Raw genomic sequence first — 18,805 nt, 5'->3', positions numbered from 1 at the left:
GGGACAACATATTATCTTGCTTAAATAATCACCAACATCATCAGCATCTCATAGATGCAAAGTTGAATCGCACGCGACAAAAATAAACAGAGATGTTGAAGGTATTGGGAATTTCGCCCAGTGGTGGTCGTCTGTAAGAGGAGGGTTTAATCAGGGTCGTTATACGCCCCTTTGATGCAAGTTTCCATGGAGGACGGATCTATTAGGAGGACATTACCATCGGAAGTCCTTCACGGACTCTTCGCAGTGGCTTTTGTAAAAAATGTGCGGCGCTTGGGTCGCCAGTAACACGGTTATTTACAATGATGGGACCGCGCAGCCAGTCTCAGGCAGGTGAGGACATCGTGTCATGTCACGGATGACTAATTCGTGTTTTATTGCGCTGTGTTTCGTACTTTTTACATGTATCATATTGTGTTGTGAAGATTGCTGTTGATTTGCTTGTGAAAATCAACCATACATTGTTTTATTATTATTTTTGAAAACCTATGTTTAGGGGGAAAAAGCAAACCACTATAAAAAAGTAAAAGTATGTAGTTGTTACTGTAAAACATAGCTGGACAAAAACTGCATTTTATAACCAATATCAGTACAGATGATGATGATGGTGATGATTTTGTGTTTGTGTCTGATAACTGATATGCATAATCTATTTTTCATTGTTGTTTTTGTTTTTATATGTTTATATTATTTAAATATGTTGTAACTTTAAAGTAGAGCTGGACAACTATTGAATATTTATTACCAATAATAATATTCTCACCAATAATACCAATACAGAATATCATTATTAATGATGATGATGATGATGATACAAATAATAATATTAATAACAATGTTTTTAAATGCAGTCTTATTTTCATCTTTGTTTTTGAGTTGTATAATTTATCATTTAATGAGCTATGCCTTTCTTGCTTGAGAATAAATGGCTGTTATATAAAGGTTGAATAATTGTCCAAACGGTGCATTAAATCTGTTAACTGTGAATATTGTTGAGTGGTATTCTGTACAGCTCCACCAAATGGTGCTTTTTATTTCTAGACTTGATGGTGAGCAAACAGTAACCAAACAATTGTGCAAATATTGAACCGATTATCGGTCTGTCATTGCTTTAAAGAGCTATTTCTTCCTGATTTGACTTTAAAAAGTTACTTTAATATATTTGTGATTTGTTATGTACTGAATTCAGTTTTTTAGTTATTTATAAAACAAATTAGTTTAGATGTTACCATATGAAGTACGTTTTTCAGTTGCCTGTCAAAATATACTGTCTGCAAGGGCATTTTTTTGCGTGTGTCACTGCCATTTTTTGCCTTAGGAATGCCCTTTTTTTATATCCTCAGCACAGTCCTTTTTATTAGCGTCTGAACACTGTGTAACCCTTGAGCAAAGGTACATTTTAGTCTGAGTTTTATGCACTGTACTTCACTGTACCCCTTGGCCAGCCAGATAACCCTCCTCCCACTCATCAGCGATTTGCACACTAATGCAGTGGCTCACTACTGTCATTACACACTCATGTGTCCCTGAGAGTGCTAATAGAAACCATACAGGGAACATTCTAGATGACAGTTTTCACAGTGTACAAAATGTGACAAGAATGACATAAAAGGTGAAAATCAGTGCGTGGATTGTAGTTCCTCAAGGGTATAATTATGGCTAAGGATACTGGTGAACTATCTGTGAAAGATGTCATGTTATTGATTCACTGTTAGATAGAGACTATTAAAGCTTTCCAGCTTAGAAGTTATACATACAGTTACAGTTATGTGAATTAGCCTAAAGTCATGTATTTCTGCTGTAACCCCGCATTAGCCTACAACAGCATGGATTCATTTTATGTTTATGCATGTGACTATAACATTTAGCAGTAATCCTTATCATTTCTCTCCATATTGTCAGAGCCAAGCATGACTCCGCCACGATGCTCATCCTCCGCTGCTGACAGGTAAACATGCTAAACATGCAAATTTTGTCCACAATCTTACAATCGATTAGTTGTGGTCCTGAAACTATTAATGAATAATACATTGTGTATACATGCATAATGTATACTATATAATATATTTACGATTTGCATCTGTTTCTTCAGGTTGCCCACGGAGACTGTTCAGAGAAATAACAGCAGTAATACTGGTGTTATTCTGGACATTTCCACCCTGAAAATGGCCGATGTGGACTCTGAGGTTCCTCCTCTACCTCCACGATACCGCTTTAGAGATCTGCTGCTCGGAGATCAATCATTTCAGAACGATGACAGGTAACTTCATACTGTGTGTCCTCAGTGGCTCACTCTCAGGAGGTGTACTTTATGAATTCATAAAGCTTTCATAAAGCCCACATTTACAGTACACTTGTATTGCTGTCCACATATAGGGTTTTTCTTGCCATTGCTTTTTAATTAAGAGCTGAAAAATTAAGGCAAGGAGGACATTGCAGCATTGTAAAATGCAGAACTGGCATTTACTATTACACTGTAAAAAGAGAAAACATGGAGCTACCTGATCTGATCCCTACAAACTACCTTTGTTGGTGAAACTGTTAGGCTTTTCAGTTACTTGTAGAAATGGACTATGAACTGTCAACCATGTTCAATTTATTCTGCAAGTGAAACTGGTCATGTGATCTTAACATGTCGACCCTCATGAGGCAACATTAATTAGTCTGCTTATTTGATATCATCTTATGTGGGTGTATTATTATTTTAAAACAATATTTAAAAACAGCTATTACTTTTTTATGTGTAAAATGTTTTTAATGAGGGGGAAATAACTAAGTGCACGTTTAAATAATAAATATAATTAAAGAATTTGTGTTTTAACTTAGAAATGATAAATAAATACATACATAAACATTTAGATGCTTCCACATGCAGCACATTTTTACGTTAAGTTTGTGTGTGTGTGTGTGTGTGTGTGTGTGTGTGTGTGTGTGTGTGTGTGTGTGTGTGTGTGTGTGTGTGTGTGTTAAAATAGAGACTGCATTCCAGATGATTAATTATATCAATACCACACCTGCAAGTGTAGAATCAAACTAGTGGACCGACAAACCAGTGGACTGGATTTCACTTTTATATAATATCAGATATAAAATGCATCTTAGCAAATTGTACATTTGGTGTATATGTTCTATGTATGCTTTATGGACTTTATATAATGAGTGTAAACTGTGCGTTTGTGTGAGAATAACATGAAGTGTGTGTGTGTTTTTTGGGTTATGGGGAGCTGTCCTTTACTGTGGTGCTGAAGTTAAATAGAGGCTGAAATGCAGGGCTGAAGAAACACTGTACATGTTTCTCTTGCTCAATGACTCAACGCTTTGTGATGGATTCAAGGCCGTAACATACAGTACAGTCAAGACTGCCTGCGTATAAGAGAGCCATTGTAACTTAATAGCTGTGAGCTGTTTCTAAACATGCATACAAAAAACGCAGAGGTGACATTCAGGGGAACCTTTATGTTTTCAAGAAAACTTTATCATCCTTGGGCTTTGAGTGGGATTTCTGTTTCTTTAAATGTTTTTTTTTTTTTTTTACAGTTGTTTACACAAGAAGTACGTTATTTCTGCATCATTTAGCTAACAATAACAGACATCATGGCTGCTCTGAGTCTGCTGTGGTTTGCTTGGTGTATTCTTCGTTTTCCCTCTGGTGTGTGAAAATTGTGCTCTATTATCCCTCTGTGGCGCAAGCCACAAATCATTAATCTGTTTTTTTCTTCTGTTCTTGTATTACTCCTTCATTCTGTTGCATATCTCAGCTAGTCAAAGCATGTAGTCACATTATAAGATTCACTGGCTTGGTTTAATTATCTTACAATGCTTATGGCAATGGTTGCACACTATTATTTGAGCCCTCTCTGGCAGGTTGTAAGTGGTCCATGTGTCTCAGGGGAGACTGCTGACTTCAAACTTTTCCCTTTCTAAGTTTCTTTTTCAGGCCAGGCCAGGCCAAGTCAATGTAACGAGAACACTACATAATTTATCTTCACACTAAAGCTTAACTGTGACTCAAGCTCTTAGAAATGAAGCACACAGAAAGCAATATCCTGCCATGTGAGCGCTGCAATCATGGACTTAGCACTGATTCAACTTCTTTTACTCGCATGTCCTCTCTGTATTCTCAGCATTTGTGAAGATACTTATACTTTATATATATATATATACAGGCATGTGAAAAAGAAAGGTCACCATATTGAATGTTATGGTTTTATGTATCAGGACATAATAATCTGGACCTTGGCAGGTCTTAAAATTAGGTTAATACAACCTCAGATGAATAATAACACATGGCACATTACACAGTGTCATTATTTATTTAACAAAAACAAGACCAAAATGGAAAAGTCATGAGTGACAAACTAAGTACACCCTTACTGCTTCCAGGAATTAAGAGGGTAAGTGATTTTGATTAATTGATCATTAGCAAGTGTGATTAAGTTTAGGCAGTTTGCTGGTCTGGAGCCTTCAGGTGTGTGTTAACACAATGCCAAGGAGGAAAGACATCAGTAATGATCTTAGAAAAGCAATTGTTGCTGCCATCAATCTGAGAAGTGTTATATGGCCATTTTCCAAACAATTTGAAGTCCATTATTCTACTGTAAGGAATATTATTCACAAGTGGAAAAGACAGTTGCCAATCTTCCCAGGAGTGGACGTCCCAGCAAATTTACCTTAAGGTCAGATCGTGCAATGCTCAGAGAAATCGCAAAACAACACCTCAAGAACTATACCTGAAACTTTACAGGCCTCCGTCAACATGTTAAATGTTAAAGTTTATGTACAAGTAGAAAAAGACGTGAAAGTATGGCATGTTTGGAAGTGTTGCCAGTAGAAGCTTCTTCTCTCTAAAAAGAACATGGCAGCATGGCTTAGGTTTGCAAAGTTGCATCTTAACAAACCTCAAGACTTCTGGAACAATAACCTTTGGACAGACAGACAAAGTAGAGATGATGGCCATAATGCACAGCACCAAGTTAGGCGAAAACTAAACGCAGCATATCAGCACAAGCACCTCATACCTACTGTTCATCACGCTGATGGAAGGTTGATGATTTTTGGCTTGTTTTGCAGCCACGGGACCTGGGCCCCTTACAGTCAATGAGTCGACCATGAACTCCTCAATATACCAAAGTATTGTAGAGTCAAATGTGAGGCCATCTGTCCGACAGCTAAAGCTTGGCCGAAATTGGGTCATTCAACAGGACAGTGATCCCAAGCACACCTGCAAATCTGCAACAGAATGGCTGAAAAAGAAAAGAATCAAGGTGTTGCACTGGCCCAGTCAAAGTCTAGATCTCAACCCGACTGAAATGCTGTGGCGGGATCTTAAGAGAGCTGTGTATAAACCAATGCCCGCAAACATCAATGAACTGAAGCGAAACTGTCATTTTGTCTCTATGCAAGTCTCTACAAGTACAGTTCAATTGAACAATTCATGCCATTTTTTTTATTTATTTTGAAAGTAGTCATAATGTACATGTCCTTAAAAAAATGAATAATTACTGGCTGACTGTACATTATCCCTTACTTAATACATTTTTTCCCTGTCAGTTGTCAGTTAATTTTTATGAACTACCATGCAAAAGTGACAGAACTGTAACTAGTTAGCAGGAAGATGGTAAATTCACACTAAAATGTTTCACACTGTTGTTCAGCTCATGCTGTCTGTGCAACAGAACAGTTTGGTGCTGATCATCCTTGATCATTAGAGATTACAGTGTGTGTGTGTGTGTGTGAGAGAGAGCGCGCTTGAGTCATAGGCTAATGCTTTAACGTGGTGTGAAGTCGGGAATCTCCACATGCTGCTGTCACTTCAGTTATGAGATTGTGTGTGGGAAAGTGTGCTTTTGTCTGTTCTGAAATTAAGGCTGTTTGTGTGTATGCATGTGCTTTTAAGTCCTGTGATTATCTCTAAGGTTGCCCAGTGGTCCTTTCCTCTGACTATTTTGCTTTTCTCTCTCAGTTGCATTACTGTTCCCTCCATTTCAGTTTCTGTCCATCCCAACTCCCATGTTTTCACACTATATGTGTATGTATATTTGCGCCTATATATTGTGTGGGAGTTGAGGACAGAGGACATTTTCTCATGCCAAAATGACAGTACAGAGCATCAGCAGTAGTTTGTCAGCTTAATTTCAGACAGTCAAATGTGACTTTGCTCCAGTCAATCATATCAATCTCACCTTTTTGTGGTTGTGTCAGCTATTGTATCCTCATCAACAGCAGCAAAAGCAGCGTTGTGTGTCCCCACAAAAATAGTAATACCAGAAATGTTTGACCTTGTGGGGACGTTTTGATTTATGATTTATAAACAGCTTATAAATTATACTAAATTATGTTTTTTGAAAATGTAAAAATACATAGTAATAATACATAAATACAGTTTTACTCTGAGGGTTGTGTTTAGGGGTAGGGTTAGGGGATAGAATATATAGTTTGTACAGTATTTAACTCATTATGCCTATGGAAAGTCCCCATAAATCGTGTGTGTGTGTGTGTGTGTGTGTGTGTGTGTGTGTTGTATATCTGGTTTATGAGGACACAAATGTATATAATGAGTATTAATAATTGCTGTAAGGGGATAATTAGTAACGTATAACATATTATAGTGTAAGGTAACCTATAATATAGTGTAATAGTGTAACCTTTAATGTAAGGGGATATAATATACAGTTTGTACAGTATAAAAAAAAAACATTACGCCTATGGAGAGAAAGAAAATTGTGTATGTCATTTTTGTTTCTTCAAAATGACCAGAAACACTAGTCCCCTCTTGGCCAGTATAGAGTGATAGTCCCCTGTTAGTAATATAGACATGTATGTGTGTGTGGTGTATATATTCACTTAAGAATGAATTTTCATTCACATAACTGATGTCAAATGGTCTCAATAAAGGCTTGTTTTGTGGGCATTATGATGTTTGTTAGTCTAAACTGATGATGGATAAACTTTCTGGCTAAGCTAGCAGCTTGAAGTACCTTATTTCATAATATTGCATCGAACTAATTCCAAAAAGCCCATGAGCACAACAGCTACTTGTTGGATTTGTCACAAAGCACAGCAAGATTGGAAATAAAATCATTAAATGACGTCAATCTGACTACATCAGTGTGGAGGTGTTTTGTGCTAATCTGAGCCTGTGCTGGCATGAGTATGAAAGGTGAATGTGCTTTAGGGCTGTTCCTCCTATGCAGTCTAGACTAAAGGCCAAAGTGGCCTCTGCATCACAGTGAATGGGCGACTGCCATTTATTGTCAGAATATCCGTCTTTCACAAAAGCCACCGGCTGCGTTGAACTGCATTCACTGAAGTTCTTCGTCATGTAAATCAACTTTGAATGCCCAGAATGTTCTTATCAGTGTGGCAAATGTAGGTTTGTTCCCTGACGATAATCTATGACTAAATGTCAAGCTTATTTTACTGCACAGCAACACCCTTGCAACCGCACAGCAACATGTTAGGAACCATTCAGAACACCTTAGCAACTGCATAGCAACAACCTGGCAACAATTGCATGGTCTCAACTTGTATACTGACAAGCACCAATCACATGTTCTTTAGATAATGCTAAAATATAGCTTGTACTATTGTATTATGTCCACCTGGATTTTGATAGCAAACAGACAACGCCTCTTGTCAAAACCTGGAGATAGAAAAAACTTTATTTATAAATGCAAGCATCAGTGTGTTTTCCTAAGGATCCATTCTGATATGTTGACACACTTCTCCAAATAAAAGATTGTGGTAGTGCTGCAAATGAGACCTCTGGCTTGACAATTAAATTAGCTGCCATTGTTGAAGCCCTGGCTGTCGAATGTGATAAGCTGTTTTAATGAAGGCAGTGAAAGAGAGAGCAAAAAGCGCGAGAACATTTGTGTATGTGTGTGTCACACGGCTCAGCGAGTGTGAAGAGATGTCTCAGAGGTTAGCCAAGAGCTATTCAGTGGAATGGGAGACATGCTGCTTAGTGGAGGTGGAGATTTCAATCCTCTCATTAGAGCCTGAGTAATTTCCCCAAGACTAGAGAATAAAACCACTTGCATTTAATCTCATGTTATACTGCAGTCTCATATTACACAGTGCCAAAAGATGATTTTATGTTTGTATATAATCTAGTTTCTGGAACATATTAAGTTGGTTCGTCATTTTGCATGTCAGTTTTGTAAGAAACAGTTCAAGCAACAGATTTGCTGTTTCTCACAATATATTCTATTAAGTTCCACAAAGGAAATCAGGCAGGTTTGGAATGACATGAGGATGAGAAAATGATGACAGAATTTTACATTTTTGGGTGACTGTTCGTTTAAGGGTGGTGTGCACATCACATTTCATGACCATGTATAAACAATGTTATGGCCACTGAGTGTGTGTTGTGGCCATGACAACTTAGATTAGTGAGAACCACTATGATATCTGTTATCTCTGTTTAAACAGGCCGTCTGCCTTGTTTGTGATCAATGTAGCAGTGAGACAGTCCCTCTCTGATTGCGTACGTGTTCATTTCAAATCACTGCACAAAGACAACAGTACAATATCACCTCCCTGATTAATTATTCAATCCCCCTTACTGAAAAATGACAGCCTATTAAGAGATTAGCCAGGAAATCTCATCTGTATTTTTTTTAGAATATTGTGATGACTGCATAGCAATAAGACATTTTCCTACTAAAACAACATTCAGTAATAACACGGCTGTTTAATATTACATTTAAGATCAGTTTGTATCCATTCATTCTCCTATAGGTGTTGTTTTCTACCCATTTTAAATACTAAAGAGTTCTTAGAAGGACTGGTGTTAATGTCTGTAAATAATATTTCCTGTTTAAAAGTAAAAAAAATAATTAACACAATTAATGCTGCGTCCATTTTTTTAAATTCCTGAAGTAGCTATGTCAATGTCTTTTCCCCACATCCTTTGGCTGTTATGATTAAAGGGTTTGTTCACCCAAAAATGAAAATTATGTCATTAATGACTCACCCTCATGTCGTTCCAAGCCCGTAAGACCTCCGTTCATCTTCGGAACACAGTTTAAGATATTTTAGATTTAGTCCGAGAGCTTTCTGTTCCTCCATTAAAGTCAATGGACGTGTCACTGTTCACGTCCAGAAAGGCAATACAGACATCATCAAAGTAGTCCATGTGACATCAGTGGCTCAATCTTAAGTTTATCAAGCGTCGAGAATACTTTTGTGCGCAAAAACAAACAAAAATAACGACTTTATTCCACTATTCATTTCCTTCTCTCTGGGCCTCGTAGTGTTTTTGCGGAGTGTTACACGTCATCACGCATCACACATGACCAGCGTCGGCCAATAGTGAGCCTACGTGGTGACGTGCAACACAGACACGCTGCGCAAAAACACTACGAGGCCCAGAGAGAAGGAAATGAATAGTGGAATAAAGTCGTTATTTTTGTTTGTTTTTTCATAACAAACAGTGGATGAAAACAATCATTCACACAAATTGTCGCCCTACTGTGAATTTGCTTGATCATTTACAATAGAGATTGATCGCTGCTAGAAACATGTATGTTGTATTCACCAAAGTTAACGCTGACTGCATAGATCTAGCTAATTACATCCTTGTGTTGGTTTAGCGAACATGAACGTCAGTTTAGAAAGAAAAATGGATTTACCTGTTCTGCAAAAACAGAGCAACTATGTCGGATTGGAAGCCCTTCTGCTGGCGGAGTTCTCGCCACCTTTTAAAGTCCTCATGAAATCAAAATTGACCATATTTACTTTGTTTGCCTAAATTGATCGTTTTGTGGTGAACAATTCATCCATGCAAGTCAATCCACACAAAAAAAATTTTTGGCTTCATAATCTTTAATCAAAATCTGAAAATGCCCCTCCCCTCTGCATTGGAGGACCTTCTCTGATGACGTAGGTTTGAGGAATTGGTTTGGGCAACGCTTAACCACTCCCCTCAAACCGTTAGTCTGTTATGAGCAGAGATGGAGAGGAGGAGCGCTAGAGTAAAACCCTGCCCTCTGTTCAATATTCCGTTTCACTGGGAAATGCGTCACAACACTGGAGAAAAGTCGTTTGCAACTTCCGGTTCACGGGGACTTTAAAGGTTTTTCCGATGTAAATTCGGGACTTCGTGCGTTCCTTATCCTTGTCCCTCTTCTTTGCAATTTGTTCATCGGAACGTCGTCTCTTTGGTCGTGTGTCGGCCATAATTCAAACTTCCCTCTTCATGCTTCTCTGTTCTCTCTCCTCCACACACCCCCTTCACGTGCACGCGCACTAACCCCCCAAACCCCACCCTCCAATACTTCTTGTCGGTTATTGGCTGGAACTCTTTTTATTATGTTTCTTGGTGCGGGTGAGCCCAGTTTGTTTTTGTTGCCGTTTGTGTAGCCTGTGGTGTCTAGAGAGACCGCGTTTTTTTACAGTGTGTTCAGGGGACAGGCAGCTAGCGGATAGTGAGGAGATGTTTGCTGTATGTGACAAAAAATGTTTTGGCCTAAAAAACGCGTCGTATCACTTACAGCACCTTTAACGTTTTAATCGATTGACAGCCCTACTAATAATATATTATTTATTTATTTGTTTCTTTTTTTTGTGAGTGTTTTTGCACATATTCTCTTTGGTTTATTGTTTTCTGCACAGCTGTTAGAAGTCAATTATTTAACACTTTTCCTTTTGTAGTGCTCCTGCCCTCCAATAGGATGCTCAATTTCCTTGTGAAATGCACCATGAAATCTCAGAATTACAGCCAGCAATGCTTCCTCTCATTTAGATATCTTTTGGACTGTCCCTGTCTTGGTTTTTATATCTCTGCTTGTCTTTAATTAAGAGCAGTAATGTGGAACTTGAGTAGTGCAGAGAGCCATATTCTAAATCATCCATCTGTAAAATCCATCGGCTTTCTCTGCGTTGATTCTCCCACCAGACCCCCCAGACCGGAACATCTTACACATGCTTCATCAGGACTGGATAAGGATGTAATATTATGCCAGAAGGCATGAAGAATCCAATACTTTGCTATCTGCTGAAGAGCATTAAATGCATTTTTTCCTCACAGGAGTGTTTGCTGCTGCTTTGGCTGACTGTGCCCAGTGGGGCTCTCGCATTGATTCAGGCTGCTGCTGTAGAAATTTGGAGCTCTCAGCCTCGTGTTAATGTGTAATGACAGGAAATCATCTCTACACTCAAGACTTCCATCTGCTGTTCTGAACGGGGAAATGGTTTAGTTATTAGTGGTCTGTTCTGTCAGATGCTTTGGCTGTGAATTCTCTGACTTTGCCGTGTTTTTTTTTTTTTTTTTTTTGTGTAACATTTGTTTGCTTGCCTTCAGATAATTTATCATTTATATCAGAAAAGAATAATCCGGAAATAAATAGGTCTACAACATATGTGTTTTATATGTCAAGCTACCACACGTAATAGCCAAACATATATTTTATAACAAAATCTTCAGCATAGAATGAGTTTAAGGAGCTTTTTTTTTAAAACCTAATCAGACAATTTAGTTTATTCAGTTAAATTCTTATTAATATTATTATTTTTACAGATGGTTGTGCATTTGTCAATACAAATTTTCAAACCGGCTTAGACAGTCGGTACAACAGCTGGACTAAATTGGGGACTAATTTTTTCTTGTTTTCTTTGACATAAATTCAGAGACCACATCTATATTCATTTACATTTTTTTGCGAAAACATAAAAGTAATTTCATCTTAATTACGCACCAATATGATTTATGAACAATGTACTTTTGAAGAATATTAATAATATAGTATAGTCTGACAAAAATGTGATTTTTTTCCCAGCTTTTTGTTTAAACAGTTTTTTGTTGTTTTTAATGAAATTTACCCACATTCAAGTGTTGATAAAAAAGGATGCATGAAGCTAGAGTAAAAGATTTTTAAAATGGAAAGAGTTAAAGCAGCCTATAGTTAAAGGTATACATTTCAAGTATAGAAAAATACCTAAATAGTAGTTGTAGTATAAGTAGTAGTGTACAGTAGTAGTATAGTTAAAGTGCAAAAATAATATATAAATAGTAAACTATAAGAATGATGTTATGTTCACCTAAAGAAAACGTACAAGTAGGCTGTACTTGCAGTATAAAAGTACTAAACTAGTAGTTTACTAAGAGTACACTTCACACTTTCTGAGAGTGTACTTTCATAAACTAAAAAATGTGCTACAAGTATCTGACTTGTAAACTATCAGTATAAGTTCACTTGTGGTATAGTTGCAGTACAAATTAAAAACTTAGTTGTAAACTAGTTGTGTACTCAGTTTACTATTACACTTAAAGTATAAACTTAAAAGTATACTTTTTTTAAACTAAAAAAATCGGCAAATTTAGTCCCAAGTAGTATTGAAACAGTACACTTACAAGTATACTTCTAGTACATTGATATTAGATTACTTTCTACATAAAGTATACTTAAAAATATACTTTAACTTTACATAAGTATACTTAATAAAATTAACTTGAAGTATACTTCATTTTTGTAAGGGTAGCATGATGTTTCCATATGCAGTATGACATACTGTATGTGTACAGGTAAATATATGAAATGGGGATACGTGTAGACACTTTGTTGTACAGTATTAGAGCATTAAAGGAATTGCAGCAAGAGTTAATGGGGGTTTAATGTTGGAGTTACCATACGAAAAGGCACACAAGATGTGTAAAATAAACAGTGTAAAATTTGTGATTTACTCTAGTAACGTACTGCAGTGCATGAAGCACAATAAAGTACTACATAAAGAGATCCTTGTTTGTAGTGCTACCATCATGTAGTGTTTTAAGGTCATTGTTAATTTAAAGTCTCTCTACATGTTACTGAAAATGTTATGGCAGAAAAAAAAAATAGACATTAGAGAATATATTGTAAATTACGTTTTTGCACTGTATTGGCTAATGATTTGGACAATTGACAATCATAAAATCAAAAGGTTTTATCATGGTGAGAAAACACCATTAGAACTATTTCTAAACATGTTCTCCGAAAGGTCTTATCATCTTCACACAATTTAAAGTAAATTTATCTTGTTTTCAGGATATTTTTATATCCAAAAATATAAATATGATATAAATATATGATATTGGAATACAACATTTAACAGTGAACTGTAAACTTGATTAGCTAAAAAAAAATATTTGGTGTTGCTTTAAAATAAAAATCTGATTGGTGGTCTGAATGTCGAGTAGATTCAGCTCAGTGAGCGTTTTTCTCACACCTCCTGAGCTCATAAAAATCAATAATTCTCAGGAACAGTAACAATAACACGGTCTCAGGGAAGATTGAGAAATATGTTTATTGCTCTTCCTCTGACCACAGGGTGTCACTGTGATATTTCATTGGTGGAATCCCCTGTCTACTGTTCTCATAATCTAGTGTTACGTAATTGTCATCCTTAGTGCAGAGACTGAACAAGAACAGAGACTCCCACTCAGGCAGTGGGCCGTACTCTCTATTCTTGAAGATTTCATGACTGCGTGTTTATGTTTGGTTTCCAGTGCATTTGCTGTTATAATTTATATAAAAGGTGTGTGGTTTCTGGAGGAACAATAAATATTTTAATATGAGTAAGCCTTTAGGACAGGACACATAATGAGTGTCATGATGACAAAAAATATATTTCTTAAAATCAGTGTTGAACTGTAATTGAAAAATCAATTGTAATAAAAGGTTAACGACCTTAATGTGCTTCTTATCTAACATGTCTCATTGATTCAGTGTGATCAGTAAACCTCACAACAACTATACAAATAAACATAATTTCACTTGACTTGTTGAGGATGTGTGATATTTCGGCATACTAAATGGGATAAAACCCTTACAGCATCCTAGACACCACCTAGCCATTATAGAAACCACATAGCATCACACTAACAACCACCCAGAACACTTAGGCAACTGCATAGCAACACCCTGAAAACCAACTAGAGACCAGAATATCTTGCAACATGGATAGGCTCTATTAACTTTGGCAAGTAGCAACTACACAGAACACAATAGCAATGTGCTAACAACCACTCAAAACAGTTTAACAATTGCATAGCAACACCTTGGCAACCATCCACAGACCAAAATACCTTAGAAACTTGAGGATGGGCTCTATTAACTTTGGCAAGTAGAAACTACACACAACACCATAGCAATGTGCTAACAACCACTCAAAACAGTTTGACAATTGCATAGCAACACCTTGGCAACCAACTACAGACCAGACTATCTTAGAAACTTGAGGATGGGCTCTGTTAACATTGGCAAGTAACAACTACACAGAACACCATAGCAATGCGCTAACCACTACTCAAAAGTACTTTAAGAATTGCATAGCAACACCTTGGCAACCAACTACAGACCAGACTATCTTAGAAACTTGAGGATGGGCTCTTTTAAATTGGCCAAGTAGAAACTACACAGAACACCATAGCAATGTGCTAACAACCACTCAAAACAGTTTGACAATTGCATAGCAACACCTTGGCAACCAACTACAGACCAGAATATCTTAGAGACTTGAGGATGGGCTCTGTTAACGTTGGCAAGCAAGCAACTACACAGTACACCATAGCAATAGCAACCATTCACAACACCCTAGCGGCAAGCTGAATCATCGTTTTCTTCAGAAAATTGTATTCTGTGCTCATTCTGTAATTTAAATTAACACACAACTGTCCCATTTAATATACTTTAGTGTAAATCTCATGTTTTTGCTTTACATTTATTTGCACCCTATAGCCTATTTAGTTACCAATAAAGAATGCAATTGAATAAAGAAATAAAATAAAATAAAAAATAAATAAATAATAAATGTAGCAGTGTAGATTTCCTGTTGAGTTGAATAAATAGTTGAATTTGTTTAAAAATGTCTTTCTCACCTCACTTTTAATAACATTTCTTAATGCAGATTATGCTGTTCTCAAAAATGCTTTACTTATACAGTCCATTATCTTCACCTTTCATCTCTCCATTGATTTCATACCGGAAAGGATGCTATTCAGCAGCATTATTAAAATGTGTGGCTAAGCTTGATGTCTTGTTTTGATGTGGTAATGTGATTCGGTTCAGATACACTTCTGAGCCGGACCTGCGCAGTTGAGGCTGGAGAATCTCGATACTGAGCACTAAAGACTCCACGCGCCTCTTCAGTTCTTCAGTCGTGTGATAACCCTCATCGACGTCGTGAGCGCGAAACGCGCGTCCGACAGCAGGTGTATTTACGGATGCGACGCGCGGTAAAGTGAAGTGAAGCATGAACTCGCGCTGACGGTACCCGTCCATCTCTCCTGCTAGTAACTTGTGAGCCTGAAGAATGGCAGGTGCCAAAAAACCCGAGACGCCGTCCGAAATCGACCCGGACGGAAAGACCGAAGTCAGGAAATCCTTCGAGCAAATTTGGCTCAATTCGGCGGTGCCTGTTCGGACGATGGGTTCTTTTGAGAGCGATGCTGGCCAAAGGTACCGCAGTCCCGTTTCAGGCAGCATGTGTGTGTGAACGCTGTTTGATAATAAAACTGCAGCATCCTCCAGCACGCGCTACGTTCACTGCGAATAATTGAAAACGAATGAGCTATGACGACGGTTGATGAAATGATCAAAAACCATATATTTCGTGTTTAGTTGAGCTTGCATGTAAAAGGTGGCGATTTTGTTCCAGTAGTCTTGAGCGAATCACAACAGTGCATCTTTATTCGTTTTGATCATCAATACAGGAATGTCATATCTGCCTGATTATGCTGTGGCAATGTTAATCTGATCCAAAGATTACAAAAGCCACTTAAAACGTTTATAGTTTAATATGACTGACAGGAGGGTGCTGCATCCAGCAATAGCTCTTTATTACATAAAGGAATGAAACTGATTATGTATTGTAGCCTAATGCAACAGCAACTCAGAAAGCTGAACTGGTAGAAACTTCTACTGATGTGTCAAATAGCCTACTTGTTTGACAGTCAAATATGATGCTTTGTGTGAAGCACATGATAGACAAATGATTTACCTACTGATTTTAAAGAGCTGGCAAACAAGCAAACGGATGTATTTTCATAGTCACATTTGCACTGTGTGGCCTTAATATCATATTTAATTTGTATTTATTTCATCAATACACCTTCATCCATTCATTTTCAATGCATGTTCTATTTTACATCTCATGTGTCTACAAATTAGAGTGATCTGTTCAGGGTGACTGTGTCCAAGTTATGGATTTCAGAAATGTACATATACAAATCACGCAGTTAGCTAACAATTAATTAATGTATAATTAATTAATAAACAGTGTATTGATTTAAGGAAGAAACAATGAGCTCATTGACATAATGAATACATGTTGTTAACAAATGGTTAGGGAAAATTTACCATTGGTGCAATATTGGTGCAAAATATTACAACCATGGCCATATAATGCTGATTTTTAACTGAAGCTCCATTGACTAACAGACACTTGAGGCTGTCAAGCACATTATCACTTATTAAGGTGTAATAAATCAATATCTCAGTCTAGATGCAAATCTCATCTCAATATGATGTTTTCATTATGGTTATAGGCAGATTAATCATTCACAATGCTTTTCTTTATTCTTAGTCCACACCCAGCTCTCATCTCAATCTATAGCCGTTCTTTCAATGTGAGTTGAAGCTCGATGGACCTAATGCAGCTTTCTACAGAACTGGTTTCATATCTGTTCAATGATGTGTTCTCTATATAATGTAATCCACTCCAACTACCCATTCAGCCTATTGCTCTATTGTGTACTGATAATGGTGCACAAAGGCACTTGTGTTTGCAGTTGAGCTGAATATGAGAGATGAGCAATGGGAGAGCTGTAGAGTTGTGCAAAAATGTCAAAATAGTTTTTATAAGGGGCAGTTTTTGGTCTTTTTGATGCTTCTTTGAGTTATGTTTTATTGCATGTCAACAAATGGAAATATATTTATTTTGATGAACCTTTATTTTACAGTGTCATTGTTAGATTTGTTACATTTAGTTACTAAATGCATAATTACATGCAACTAACCCCAAACCAAACCCTAATCCTAACCCTTAACACATGTAGTTTCTTAATATTAAACAAAGACACCTTAAAACAAAGTGTAACCTTTATTTTTAATTATTTCATGTAATTACCTTGTAATAATCCCTGCAATATTGTTTGGCAAGATACAATTCTAAGTATTTATGGCATTTTATCTGCAGTTTAATCCTCTGTTCCTCTTGTATTACCTTATTAAAATTCTGACTTCAGACTTCTAATTTCAGACTTGTTGTGACGTCTAAACTAGGGATGCACCGAAAGTTCGGCCGCGAAAATAACATTTTCTGGCCGAAAGGCAAACACAGCTGAAAATGTTAGCCGAAAATAAATGCCGCCTCACCCCTCAGTGTTCGGCGCTCAGGTTTCACTCTCGCTCTAGCCGTTATCACTGCATGGTGTGATGCTCCACTCAATATTCCGCTTTATGCACATGCGCTCCGCTCTGGTTATTTCACTTTATTGGCTTGTATTTTTTTTAATTCATTATCATTAAAATGACTGCATTTCGTTAAAAAAAGAAAGAAAAAAAAGAAGCATTTTCGGTTTGTTTCGGCCCAGAATTTTCATTTCAGTGCATCTAAACCCATAAACCTGTGAACCCCTAAAGATAAATGGTCTAGAGGTTTTTGGTGGCCAGCAGTTTAGTATTTATTGGTCGTTTAAATTAAATGTGATGTTAATGTAACATTCTTTGAGTCCTCCAAGGCGTGAAAGGAGGAAATATGTCTCTCTGTCTCTCTATTTATCCACTCAGTGAATGCCTCAACAACACTAGGTAGGTCTTTCTTGGCATTATAGTTGCCAAGAGCAGACTATAAATAGGGCAAACGCTTACACTAGGATGCATAGGAATGTCAATTAACTTTTTTCTTTCTTACCATCATGAGGTCCAGTAAAAATAAATAAATTAATGAAAAAAATGTTTAACACAATACAGAATAAAATGAAAAAAATGGAGTTGTCTAGTTTTGCTCATAAAATTTAACGACATTCTGTTATATACAGAGCCCCTAAAGTGACATGGTGAAGGATAAAAATATGAGATGGGAGAAAAAATATGTCAGTGCCTTTGTGTTCTCTAGCAAAAGGTTCGCGTTCCCTAAAAAACTTTGTGTTTTCTCGCAAAATGTTTGTGTTCTTTTGTGAGTGAACACAAAGTTTCTTGAGAATGCAAATGTTTTGTGAGGGAATGAAAAGGAAAAGGTTTTTTTCATTACCATGTGCCTTTAGGGGCTCCATAGTTATGCAGTGTATTTTCATGTGTTCATTCAAATTCCAACATCAGGGTTAAATTGCTTACTTGAAACATTGACTCATCAATTGCATTGGCACCTTCTTGATGTCACATAATATTTTTTCAAACTTTCAAATTTATGATAATTTGTTTAATTAAATGTATAAAATTAATTTATTATTTTTTATTAATTCACATTATTAAGTATGTGAAGATGGTTGGTGCATGTTGAATTCCCAAATGTGCATGCCACATGTTAAAGTTACCCAAACTCAGAGTAGAGATGGAGTTGGAATCAAGCCGCTCTGGGATGCTGCAAACACCATTTTTAGTTTGAAAAGTTTATGTAAGTGCCAACGGTGTCACATTAGTTAGTGATAATACCCACAATTCTGCCTGAATTAGTTGATGACTGGTCTATTTCAAAAGATTTTTTTTTTTAAATCACTGCACCTTTGATTGTGACTAATGCAAAACGTATCACGACACAAATAGCCATCTCTGCCTTCACAATTCTAAACAACCCAAATATTAAAACAAAAAACCTGAATGATCTA

At 36.8% G+C, this 18,805-nt stretch overlaps 1 protein-coding gene across 2 annotated transcripts in view; it reads left to right on the top strand.

The window, feature by feature from the left end:
* The first annotated feature begins 220 nt into the window (after nucleotides 1-220).
* The window catches only part of kcnt1b (potassium sodium-activated channel subfamily T member 1b), a 101,486-nt gene continuing 82,901 nt past the window's right edge, over nucleotides 221-18,805 (top strand). Inside the window, exons 1-3 of one of the 2 annotated variants that reach the window (XM_081366576.1) lie at nucleotides 221-333; nucleotides 1,903-1,948; nucleotides 2,093-2,260. In XM_081366576.1, coding sequence (XP_081222702.1) covers nucleotides 303-333; nucleotides 1,903-1,948; nucleotides 2,093-2,260 — 245 coding nt within the window. In that variant the 5' untranslated portion in view covers nucleotides 221-302. The remainder of the gene's footprint in view (nucleotides 334-1,902; nucleotides 1,949-2,092; nucleotides 2,261-18,805) is intronic. The other variant, XM_081366578.1, reaches the window with a different exon arrangement.

This window comes from Scardinius erythrophthalmus (assembly GCF_964197995.2).
Source record: "Scardinius erythrophthalmus genome assembly, chromosome: 5".
NCBI classification, from domain to species: domain Eukaryota; kingdom Metazoa; phylum Chordata; class Actinopteri; order Cypriniformes; family Leuciscidae; genus Scardinius; species Scardinius erythrophthalmus.
Note: the sequence above shows the minus strand (reverse complement) of the source record. Positions and strands in the feature narration are given on the sequence as shown.